The sequence below is a fragment of the Pseudorca crassidens genome, chromosome 8 (genome assembly GCF_039906515.1).
Source record: "Pseudorca crassidens isolate mPseCra1 chromosome 8, mPseCra1.hap1, whole genome shotgun sequence".
Taxonomy (NCBI): domain Eukaryota; kingdom Metazoa; phylum Chordata; class Mammalia; order Artiodactyla; family Delphinidae; genus Pseudorca; species Pseudorca crassidens.
Window position 1 is genome coordinate 89,566,515 of NC_090303.1, and position 12,494 is coordinate 89,579,008.

The 12,494-nt window shown below is 39.1% G+C and overlaps 1 protein-coding gene across 5 annotated transcripts in view; it reads right to left on the minus strand.

The window, feature by feature from the left end:
- Positions 1-521: 521 nt before the first annotated feature.
- Positions 522-12,494, minus strand: part of CNOT4 (CCR4-NOT transcription complex subunit 4) — a 139,653-nt gene continuing 127,680 nt past the window's right edge. For 3 of the 5 annotated variants that reach the window (XM_067747102.1, XM_067747099.1, XM_067747100.1), the window contains 2 exons: positions 1,647-1,859; positions 522-963 (listed from right to left, as the gene is read on the minus strand). In XM_067747102.1, the coding sequence (XP_067603203.1) occupies positions 662-963; positions 1,647-1,859 (515 nt within the window). In that variant the 3' untranslated portion in view covers positions 522-661. The remainder of the gene's footprint in view (positions 964-1,646; positions 1,860-12,494) is intronic. The other 2 variants (XM_067747104.1, XM_067747103.1) reach the window with 1 other exon arrangement.

The window sequence follows — 12,494 nt, forward strand, 5'->3', positions numbered from 1 at the left end:
AAAAAATCACTTCTCCCCTCCTTAAACTCTTTAGCAATAGGCCAGTTACTACCGCAGATCAGTTTGTCTCTCCATCAACTTCCGATAAATTCTCTTGCTTAACAACACAATCGAGTCCTCTCCATCAACTTGCCAAAAGAATTAAAAATTAAATTAAAAGCATTTTCCCTGCAATAGTGATAAGTTGAATACAAGATGGATGCCAGGACCACTGCTTTCCCCCATGCATTTAGCCATCTCATTTCAATCAACCTGGTTTTCAACCTTCTGCAGTTGATAATGCATTTACTTCACCTTCCCTATAAATTAATCATCATTTTCTGCTAAGCAGATTATGTCATTATTATGCGCAACAGACAAGCAGTAATTTTCTAAGTATCGAGACTGCCCTTTGATTTCTTTTCTTTCCTCCTTAAAAAGGCATTTTTAGAAAACATTCAACAGTGTCACTCAAATGCTGGATCAACAGAAACTTTTACAATAAAAAAAAAGATGGTAATGACCCTGCAATCGCATTGCATCTGGGGGTAGGGAGAAACAAAACTGATCAGGAACTGGATTCTTCAGAACATAAGAGATGAGAAGGGAGCTGTGGGTCGGCTGAGAGGGCAAAAACAGGGTGGGACAAATCCTGCATTTTCTAATGAATTCTCCTCTTTCCCTAATGGCGGTCCAGTGTTGAACTCTGTAACAAATCTGTGGGGGTTTTGCTGGGGGGTCTGAAGGCTGTCTGAAAGCCTGGGGGTGGCGAGTGAAAGCTGGAAGGATTTGAAGGAGGAGGGTAGGGATTCCAACTGGCTCTGTGCAAAGGGATCTGTGTGCTGAAGGGGGCGCTGTGGTGGGTTTGTGATGGAGCAGCATTGGGGCCGTCCATCTCTGTGAGGGCCTGAAGGGATTTTAGCCAGTGTGGAGGATTGTCATCTTGAAGAGAGTCTAAACTGTTTCCTGAAGATGCTGGAATACCTAAGGAGAGAAAAGAAAACAAGAAGGAAAATGGTGAGTTTGTGCAGAAAGCATAAGAATTTCATCAAACAAAAAATTTTAAGGCACTTAGTTTCTCCAAAAAGAAACAAAGAATTACAATTTTAAACTCCTTCCAAATAATACCTTCTCAATCTTATGTTCCTTTTATTCCCCACCCACAATGACCACGATTTATTGTCACACAAACCCATGCCTCCTCTTCAACTATACAGACATCATCCCCCAGTGTCACAGAGGCAGAGTTGCCAAAATGAGTCCCCAGGATTGCATGATGTTATTTCCCAATTGTGCTTCTCCTTCTCTAATAGGGATACATGAACAAGATAGCCTTATAATAGAGAGCTTTATTTTTTAAAGTGGAGTATGTTCCTTTGAGAGGATAAGTCAGATCCTTTTGTACTTTGAGACCTACAAAATACACACATTCTGTCAGATGTTAGCACCTACTTACACCAAAAGAAGCAACCTAGGTACCAAATGCCTTGTTACACAACTAGGCCAACAGAGTTAACTGAGGCTACGTGACCCCGGAGAACGAAACAAGCTACCACACACTTGTGGCTTTGGGAAGATTACGTTGAAGAGACCTCTTGTTTTTAGTTAATCTGTGCTAAAAACCAAACTGATGGCAGTCAGTGGAGCTGAAGGAGTGAGAAAGTTACCTGTGATGATGGCTGGGTCTGTCCAGCTGCCAGGGCTGTCCCAACTCGGGCTGTCGGTGGTGGCAGTGTTGGACGTTGGTGCACTGTGGCTGGCGTTGGAGGGGGAAGAAGAATTGGGCAGTCCACCAAAGTTGATGTTAATGTTGGGTAGAAGTGCCCTTAGCCCGTCCTGCCATTCCTTCATATTTAAACTCTCTACAGAACTGCTGTTGTCTGGGAGATTTACCAACAAAAAAATGAAAGATAAAAAAAAAAATAAAAAGCTGACGTTAGAAACATATGTTGTTCTTTAGTGGTTAAGCGGGAGAAGAATTATTCTTTCTTTATTGAGCATTTAAAATGGGTTTTCCTAGCAAGATAAACTTGGTTAGGATTTTGCTCATGAGCTCAGAGCCCCTGAAATAAGTGAGGAAAAAATTGCTCAAGGATCAGGAGAGGGATCCTTGTCCTTCTTACAGACTCTTTACCATTTTCACTTGTAAGTCAATAATCCAGTTTAAAGACTCAATGCTCCAGAGCACAATTTAGTTCCAGCTACATTATGAAGTTTCAGTTAGTGGGGCATTTAGCCAGCTGAGCTGATTTACGCTATAAAAAAAAGCAAGGCTGTAAAGTTCAATATAGGAGTGTATTCTGAGCCCATTAAATGAAAGAAAAGTCATTTTATGAAGAATAAACATAAGACAATAGAAAAAGAAAAATAATTAAGTTCTTCCTGATTATAAAACTGATCATGTATTTCAGAGGAGAAAGGCAGTAATGAATAGGCTTTTGAATTTGAAGAGTATTTTTCCATTAGTCACAAAGGCCAAGGAGACAAGGGCGAAGCTACCTTTTAGATGGAATCATTTCCAGCAGTCTGCCCACTCTATTCTTACAGTTCTACCCATCATTTAAAACACAAGTCCTGGAGTACTACAGTTAGTTCTCTGGTTCTATTTACAAACAGCATCAAATATGATAAAATACTATCAAGATAAAAAGGCTTTCATAAATTGTGACTAAACTCACTTGATCTACTGCCATCCAGAAGCCACATGGTATATAACTAATTGGCTGGGGGGAGGGGAGGGGAAGCATAAAGTGTAACTACTACTTAGAATAACTGCTTTATTGAAAATACGATGGTAGGTCAAACTACCAACTGTGGTTTTTGAGAAGAGCATAGAAAATTATTTCTGGTTCTACAGAATTGATGAGCAATCACCACTGATGATGATGATGACGACGATGACAACGATAGTCGATCAGGTACAGTCTATGCTATTTGGTGAATTCAGAGTTTTCTTTTTATAATGTTTCCTTTGCACCAATCACTAACCTATGCCAAATTATAACATTTCAGCAAGTGAAGCTTTTGACCCTATTGATGTTATTTATAAAAAGACAAAAAACTACAACCAAATGCAACAAAAGTCATCTCTGAATTTACTTAGATGAAGAAAAGACAATCTACACTACAGACTAGTCAATAGAAAGGAAAATAAATTCTTCAAACCGAATTCCAATTCACAATCAGTGTAATTTCCTGAAGCTTACCCTTCTATTTGCATCCTATCTGACATTTGCATTGTGTTGTACAATTCACAAAGCACTCTTATAGTCCATTATTATTTCATTTGATCCTCATGTTGTGAGGTAGGCAGAGCAGGGGGAATAGTGTGCATTTAACAGATAAAGAAATAGACTCTAGAATAATTTGCACATGTCACATGACTTGTACCATCAAGACCTGAAACCCAGACCCTGAGTTGTTTTTTTTTTAGTAACACCGAGCTCTCACTCTTATATAGACTATTTACTTTATATTTGTGTAGACAATTAACTGGTTTTTTAATAGGTTAAATGTTTAAGGCAAATCCCAGGGGCTTGTGAGACCCATGATGAAAAGGAAGCAAAAAAGAAACACGGAAACATTATAGTATGTCCATCAGCCATGACTAGTAGGAGAAATACTTCGCTAAAGGAACAAACTGGAATTTGCAGCCAGGGGAGAAAAATTCTAATCAACAACACAATCATCAATTCCCCCCACCCCGTAGTCCACTCCAGCTGCATGAGGCATTAACAAGATGACACTAATAAAGTCCTAGAATACCCCCAATTACAGGAAGGTTCGGTGGCTACATTCTAACCTTTAAAGTAGTCACACTGTCAGACTGAATAACTTAACTTGTTTTCAATTAACCAAAAACTGAACTCTAAACAAGGAAAACTTCACAGGAGGGAAATAAAATCTCCCTGATATAAAAAGGTGATGTACAACTACATGGGAAAATTTTAAGGAAGATTAATGCTCTTGAACTTTAGGTAGCCAAAGTCAATAAGAAGCCTATGCAGATGATTTGAGGTTCCCTCTTTCACTGCACAGGGAAAAAGAAAAAAACCCATAACTTAGTGAAACCCATTTTCTCCTTACTTTTGCTTTACAGTTAGTGAGAACTGGAACTAAGGAACTTTGCATTAACAGAATAACATTTGCATTTATATAAAGTTTATCTGAAAACCAGTATTACAATAAAATCGACAGACATTTGTTCACAGGTAGGGGATATATGGGAACTCTCTGTACTCTCCACTCAATCTTGCTGTGAACTTAACACTGCTCTAAAAAAATAACATCTATTTAAAAAACAGATATTTGTTTCTCTGGTTTTAGGCTAATGAAATCAAGCAAGAGTATGTTAGCCAAAGACATTCACAGACGGCACATGATATAGAAACAGTGAGAAACTTAGATCCTCCCAGGTGAACTATGATTATAAGATACCTTGGGGAATAAATTAGCTAGTTTATAATTCTCACAATCTTGCCAAAAACAAAGTCATGTGCCTAGACATCTTGGGAGCCTGAGAGCATGGAGGATTGGTTTATAGTGGAGGTGTGAGTGTCACTAGGAACTGGACTGACGCATTAGCTCTGGGAATGGGACCACTATTCTAAGTAGTTTACAAGAAGAAAAGTTTTCTTCACTGTTTTCTCTACTACTGCTATGCCAAGTGTTGGCACAAGGAAGGGGCAAGAAAAAGGAAATCAGATAAATCCTAACCCCATGAAAATTTCAACAGCCACACTTGAAATCACCTCCTCTACCTCCCTGCCCACCCTCCCACCCCACCTCTGACCCAAATTTGTTTTGGCCGAGAGGGCTTCTGGTAATTCCATTCCTTGCGATACATACAGCAGGGCTGATTAACCTCAGCACTACTGACATTTTGGACTACGTAATTCACTCCTCGTCGTGAGGGGGCTGTCCTGTGCACGGTAGGATGTTTAGCAGCACTGCTGGATGCTAGCAGTGTGCGCACAACTACCCCCACCCCCAATTCTGACAATGAAAAATGTCTCGACATTGCCAAATGGCTACTGGGGGGGCGGGCGCAAAACCATCCCTGGCTGATAACCACTGACACAAAGGAAGCTGATTCCTTTGTTTCTAGGACTCTAAATAATTCCACTCGAATACACATTTCCTTTTAAATAGTACCAGGACAGGACACCTGGATGCAACCTGATGCAACTTCATTTCCCTTTATTTATATACGACTTCACACTGGCATACGATTCACTATGTACAAGTCCGTAGGTCTAACGGAGAAAACACTGGGCTGAAAATTGCAGATGGGCTGTATAAGGCAACCGTAATTAATATAACCTGGAGCATGTAAGTAAGTCTCTTAGTATGCTTCATAAGTAAGAATAACATCTGCTTTCTTCTCTCGTAAGGATAAAATAAGAGAAGGGAAAGCAATTTGAAGACCATTTATTACTTGATAGGTGCCTAACAACAATTTTTTTCTAATACTCAATACTGAATAGATAGTAGTTTCCAAAAAGCCAAGCTAAGAAGATTTCTCACTTGCCAGGAACTGGCTCTGGGCACAACAGTCTCCTCCTAGCAATGGAGGGATAATACCCGATATTCTCACAGAGGTACTGTGTAGTCAATCTAACTAACAAGCCTCTCACCACCAACACAGTACAAAGACAAAGAAGACATAGAAAGCCCTTTAAACTTTCCATAAGCAAACTACAATGAAAATCAAGTCACTGAACATACTTTATACTAAATGATACTAATTTTATTTTTAAAGTATTTAATTAGTAGTAGTGTAATACATTAGGGAAGGATTGTATATTTTTAAAGGATTGCTAATATGCTTAAATGTTTTATGATGTTAAAAAATTAATTTTAATTTATAATTTCCAAATATGTACAAAACCACTGTTTTCGGTTCTAAATAATTTGAGGGCGGGAGAGCGGGTGAAGTTGTTTGTAGTAGTTTTATTTTTCAGAGTAGAATTCAAAGACAGAATTTAAAGTACTTTCAAGATGCCATATACCACACTCTCATATTTCATTGTGTAAGAAGTACCAGTATACTTCAGTTTACCTAGCACAGAACACATTTTATTAAAGAAGAAATTATGGTTAAAATTCTGCCAGTTTGCTGGTAGCCTAACACCCAGTCCGTAACAAGCCAATCATCGCTCACTAAGCAGCTGACAAGTCTAGATTTTAGCAACAGTGGCAACAACAAAAAATGTATGTGTTAAAGCTGCCAAGATAAAAGTCAAAGCAACTATTTACTGAATGCCTACAGTGTCTAAGGAGGGCAAAGCCCTTAAGCCATGACTCCTGTTTTCAAGGAGCTTAAAGTCTAGATGGTGAGACAATGCAAATATGGGAAAAACTCAAAAACCACAACCTGAAAAACCAACAGAAGAAATGTCATGGGGTTGTACATGATTAATAAAGGCTATAAAAGTTTAGTAAAAAGAGAGGCTAGTTAGGCACATGTGTGGAAATGTGCTGGTGGGTGAACAAGAGTTGCAGTCTTTCATTCATGGAGTTAAGTTCATGGAGTTAAAATTCGTAGATGCCCTGAGCCTGAAAACCCCACGACAGGTTAAAAGTATCTTTGGTATTTTTACATAACACTAAACTAGTCTAACTACTTACTAGGGAATACACATACACATTTTATAAGCAATGATTATATTACAAAATAAAATGAAGCTCTGTCTGACATCAGGCCTTTCACAGAAAATCATAAAGCAGGAAAAGACGAATGCTTAGGCAAGAGCACACATTACAGCGGCCAAGTGGATTTCCTCAGATTAACTGCAATATATTGTTATAAAATGTAAAACTTTGCTACAGAGAACAAGACTGTGGAAAATCTGCTCCTTGTGATAAATTGTCACTGGTGACAAGCCAATGAGTTTTTCTGGCTTGCATAAAATCTTCACCTAAAAGAACAATTTTCAAATTGGTTTCACGGACTGCAAAACCACCTCAGGAGCCACTGGGGAGGAAGGGGACAGGGTAGTAGGACAACACATCCCTCCCACCTCCTGATTTCATCTATTTCCATTTTAGGGTAGCAATAAGATTCCATTTGAAAAACAAGATCTGCTAAGAGGGAAGACAGAAGATCTATGTATAATGACAACATGGTGAAATAAAGCACACTTAAGGGGGAACCCTAAAACAAAAGGCTATTCCAAGTTTTTGTTTCCTCTAATACAGTTTACACCACCAGGTCGGGATTCTGTCTCTGCTTGGAATTTTGCCTCTACCTTTTTGGTACCCCCTCCACATGGTCTTTTTATTATAAACACATAGGCCTTATTAATTAAACTAGCTAGATGTAACTACAGTCACAAATCCACCAATTTGTCCACTTTCATGTTTGGGCAGGGACAACTGGCTCACATATTCAGCCCTGATCCTTAGGCTACTCCATTCCCGACTGCAGTCCCTAGGACCAGAGACCTCTTATTTCAAGTTATTATATATTTCTGGTAGCAGTCTCTGCCAACTGGGAAGTAGTCACTGAGCGTTCCAGTCACAAAATATTCTTGAAAGAGTTTCTTCTGTTCATCCGTTTTTAATCCTTATCTCATAGCTACTTCCCAAAGCCTCAGTCTTCAATCTGATCTTTTTTTCTCACAAGATTTATCTTCCTTTTCTTCACCGCTGTCCTTTACAGTTCGAAGCCAGAGGCTACTTCCAATAGGTAGGTTACTTAGTGAAACAAATCTTTCTTGGTACAAGGGGTCCATCAGAAATCTAGTTCCCATTATGGTTAGTTCTTACCAGTTAGATACTCAAATATTCATGCATTTTTAGAAGGACATACAGTACAGCCTGTCTCAGCCACTCTACCCCTCACTACACTCCCCACTCTGCCCCCAGCCCTGTTAGATACTAACTCCTGTGAGTTTGGGGACAGAGTCCATCTCCACCAGTATATGATTTCAAGAAAGCCTAAACTTTCTCAAACTTCAACATATCTCTAAGCAACTCAAATATAAATGAATTATGCTTGTCCTATATGCAAAACCAAACTTTAAAGAACACACAAAATTTCTCCTATCAGAACTTAAAGCCTTCATGACATAGGCATGTTGTTCTTTAGGACAGTCACAAAAATCATTTCAACTTATTAACTAAAATATGAATGAATTCTTTCAAACAGATTTATAAAATCAGTTTGTTTGTGAAAAAATGTTATTCTACTTAAAAAGAACTGACCCTCAAATTTCTAAGATTATGCTTTATTATAAAAAGCAAGATAGACCACTACTGCAGAGCAGATTTGCTGGGGCACAAAATCTTAAGGATTTAATAGATCTGAAAGTAGAGATTAAACTATGTGAAAAATTCTAAGAACTCAATGAAAAAGAGTTCTGAGAACAGAAGAACTTGAACAATGTATTAACAAAAAACAGTCAAATTTTATTCCCACTAGCAGAAGGAAGTAGAAATGACATAAACAGGAAAAGAGAGGCCTTGAGGATTAGCTAAATATGATTTAGGCTTTCTGGACTCTGTCTTTACTTCCTGCCTTCCTCTTTGTCTAGAATGCTTTCCCAATCTCTTTGACTAATTTTTACTCAATCTTCCAAAAGTCCAAGTCTTCCACTCAGATAATTCTGGATGACAGCACTGTGGTCTGAACCACACTCATGTGGCAGCACACTGTGCTGTGACATCCAGTATGTACACCCTTATGTGTACTCACATCTTCTCTCACAACTCTAATGAAAGGCCTGCAATAGGCTATTTTATAGATACTTGAGCATGCAGCTCAGTGTCTTAGAAACTTGATGTGTTTCAAGATATCTGCTGAGTCAAAGATCCAACTTGAGAGGAGCTGAAAAACCACCTTCCCCCAAAAAGCCTATTTATTTCACATCTGTATAATGCTACGAATCAAGCTGTTCTCTCAAAAAAGATGCAAATCTTTCTGACGGCAGGAATGAGCTAAATTTGGGGGCCCAAAAGGCCTCTCTGAAAAAAGAGGCCACTAAAATGCTGTTTTCAATACTGCTTGAGATGCCAAAACACAAGCAAATATAATTTTTAAAATCCAATGCACCAAAATAAATAAGGAATGCTTTTTAAAAAAGATATTCTAATATTATGTGTACAGGATAGTAAACAGGCCTATTAGCTATATTCTATCCACTTTTCTACTCTAGACACTATTCATTCACTCACTATGCACTTGATGTACTTGATTACCTTAGTACCAACAATCCAATGAACTAAGTAAGTAGTAGTTTCATTTTACAAATGAGGAGACTAAGTAGACTCTGGTAGTTTAAAGAATTTGCTAAAGGTTATATAGTTCAAAAGTGCTGAAGTCAGTAATCATACCCATTCTGACTCCAAAGTGTTTGTTCTCACCACTGAGCACACTACCAACTAGTCCGTGTCCTGGCAGGACTCATGGGCCAAGAGAAGGGGAGGTCAGACACATTTAAACAACTACACCATGTGACAGTAAGTGTTGTTCTGGTACGAACAAAGTCCTGTGGGGCACAAAGAAGAAAATGAACAATTCTGCCATTCTGCATGCACGATAAATGATGACTGGAGAAGCTCAAGGGAAGAGAAGCTGATATGGAAAAGGGAAACGGCATTCCGTACAGAGAGAGCAGGAGAAGCAGCTAATCACAAAATACAGTAGGAACACTGCACGATATACGTAGATGTGTTTTACGCAATGTGTACTTTTCTCTTCTAGAATGTTCCTACGAGGATCTATGTTTGTTTTGGGGGAAGAATCAGACCATCTAATGAGAACCAGGAAAAACATCTAGATGTTTGCTTTATGAAGGATCTAAGGAAGTAAAATCTATTAAAAAAAAAACAGGAAAAAATACCTATGGAAAAAAGTCTATATATAAAGCTGTACATCGAATGAAGAAAAAGTAAACTTAAAAGTTAATGCAGAAGATAAATACATTCTTAGAAGCATTATAAACTGGATTAGATGGAACCAAGAAACAGAACTAAATGATGGGGAGGGACAAAAAGCCATTATAAGAAATCTATAAAATCTGAAATTGGAAGCTTGGAGGAAAGCATTTAGGTGAGCACAAAACTGAGAACTATGAACAAAAGCCCCGTGAGGACATCCAAGGATGACTGAAGGAACTTATCATCCAGGAGAAGATATACAGATCCACCAGAATATGATTTCACTGAATTATAAAACTGCAGAGACATGGAGGATGTCAACCACCCTGACATCTCTGAGATCTAAATCTACCAGAAGAAAATAAACCTGAGAAAATTCACCTCCTGACCACCCCTCTTTCCCAAGTTGGAAACAAGGAGGGAAAATTTTATTCTGGACTTCTGACCAACAAAGAACAGGCTGGCTATTGTGAATATAATAGAAGCCCTAAGGACTTCGCTGGTGGCACAGTGGTTGGGAATCTGCCTGCCAATGCAGGGGACACAGGTTTGACCCATGGTCCGGGAAGATCCCACATGCTGCAGAGCAACTAAGCCCATGTGCCACAACTGTTGAGCCTGCACTCTGGAGCCCACAAGTCACAGCTGCTGAGTCCGCATGCCACAACTACTGAAGCCCACGTGCCTAGAGCCCATGCTCCACAATGAGCTCACGTGCCACAACGAAGAGTAGACCCCGCTCACCGCAACTAGAGAAAGCCCGCGCATAGCAGTGAAGACCCAATGCAGCCAAATAAATAAATTAATTAATTTTTTAAAAAATAGAAGCCCTAAGAGTATGTGACATAATTTTAGGACTTTAAGAAGCAAGGAATGAGACTAACTAGATTGAGTTCTTGGATGGCTGGCATCCTGGCTACTTTTGCAATCACCACAGTGTATTGCATTCACCGGTTTATATATTAGTTCTTTTGCCTGGACTGTGAGCTCCTCCAGGAAAGGGCCTTGATTTAATCCTCTATGTATACAGTGAATAGTTACTGAACCTGAACCTCAAGAGGTATTTAATGTTTCCTAAATGAACAGCCCTGAACATTTGCTTCCAGGTTTTTTTGAGAAAACATCTTTCCAAAGAAGGTTTAAAAAAAAAAAAAAAGGAAAGGTAGGTCAGGATGGTCCCCTGGTTACAGGAGACAGTGATTCATAGGCCACAGAAGATGCTAAAATATGAACATTCTGACTATGCAATAAATAATTCTAATAAGGAAAAGATATTGGGGCGAAATCTAAAGAAACCAGTTCTTGTGCAGGGAGAATCTCATGGGATAAGATGTGAAAAGAAAGCTTAGAAAAGCTGGATAGAGTTACGTAACCTACCTGTAGATAAGAGTATCATAATCCTTGAGGATTAAAATCAGAATCCATAATGATCTGAAGCTTGTGAAAAATGCTGAAGGCAAAAAAAAGCTAAGTTTGGAAAAGGAGAAAATTAGGAAAAGCCACTGCTCAGCCTGTCATAATGCTAAGCCCTGAGAAAAGCCAGAACTATGTAGTTCCATCTTCATTTTGCTTCCTTCCATCTTCTTTATAAAACAGCATGATCCTCAAACCAGAAAGGACAGATTAAGCAATGTGGAGAGAGAACTGTAAGTCAGAAGAGATGCAAAGACAGTAAAAGAACATCTATTCAATTTAAGTAAGTTTAAAATTTCCAGGTGCAAAATGGATTCTATTCCAGGGTGTTAATCCTCACAGATGTCATCACAAAACCACTGTTAAGAGAAGTTCCGGGACTTCCCTGGTGGTGCAGTGGTTAAGAATCTACCTGCCATTGCAGGGGACACGGGTACGATCCCTGGTCCTGGAAGATTCCACATGCCGCGGAGCACCTAAGCCCCTGGGCCACAACTACTGAAGCCTGAGCGCTCTAGGGCCCACATGCCCTATAATTAAAATTATACCTATTCTTAAATTAAAATTCTTAAAATCTTCACACAAATGTTATTACTGTTACTAATAACATTTATCTATCACTTTATAATCATGTAGTTTTTCATATAATAAACTTGTAAGATGGTGATATACAACAGGATACACTCTAACTACACCAAATCCAAACACATAAAATTTAACACGTATACATTCAGATTTTTAAAAATTCATTAGCAAAGTGTAGGATGGAAGAGATCTAACCAGTCATGTGTATGAAAAAAGGTTTAGTGGTTTCACTTATATCATTTGATATAACAATTGGGTAATGGATCTTCTAAATAGGTAACATTAAAGTGTCTAAATTAGCAATGGTATGACATTGAGCAAATCACAAATGATAATCACTCTGAGCCTCAGTTTTCTCATTTACAAAATAGGGATAATAACCCCACAGGATTTTTTTTTTTTTTTGCGGTACGCGGGCCTCTCACTGTTGTGGCCTCTCCCATTGCGGCAGAGCACAGGCTCCGGACGCGCAGCCTCAGCGGCCATGGCTCATGGGCCCAGCCGCTCCGCGGCACGTGGGATCTTCCCAGACCGGGGCACGAACCCGTGTCCCCTGCATCGGCAGGCGGACTCTCACCACTGCACCACCAGGGAAGGCCCCCACAGGATATTTTTATAAAAAGACTCTGTAACCT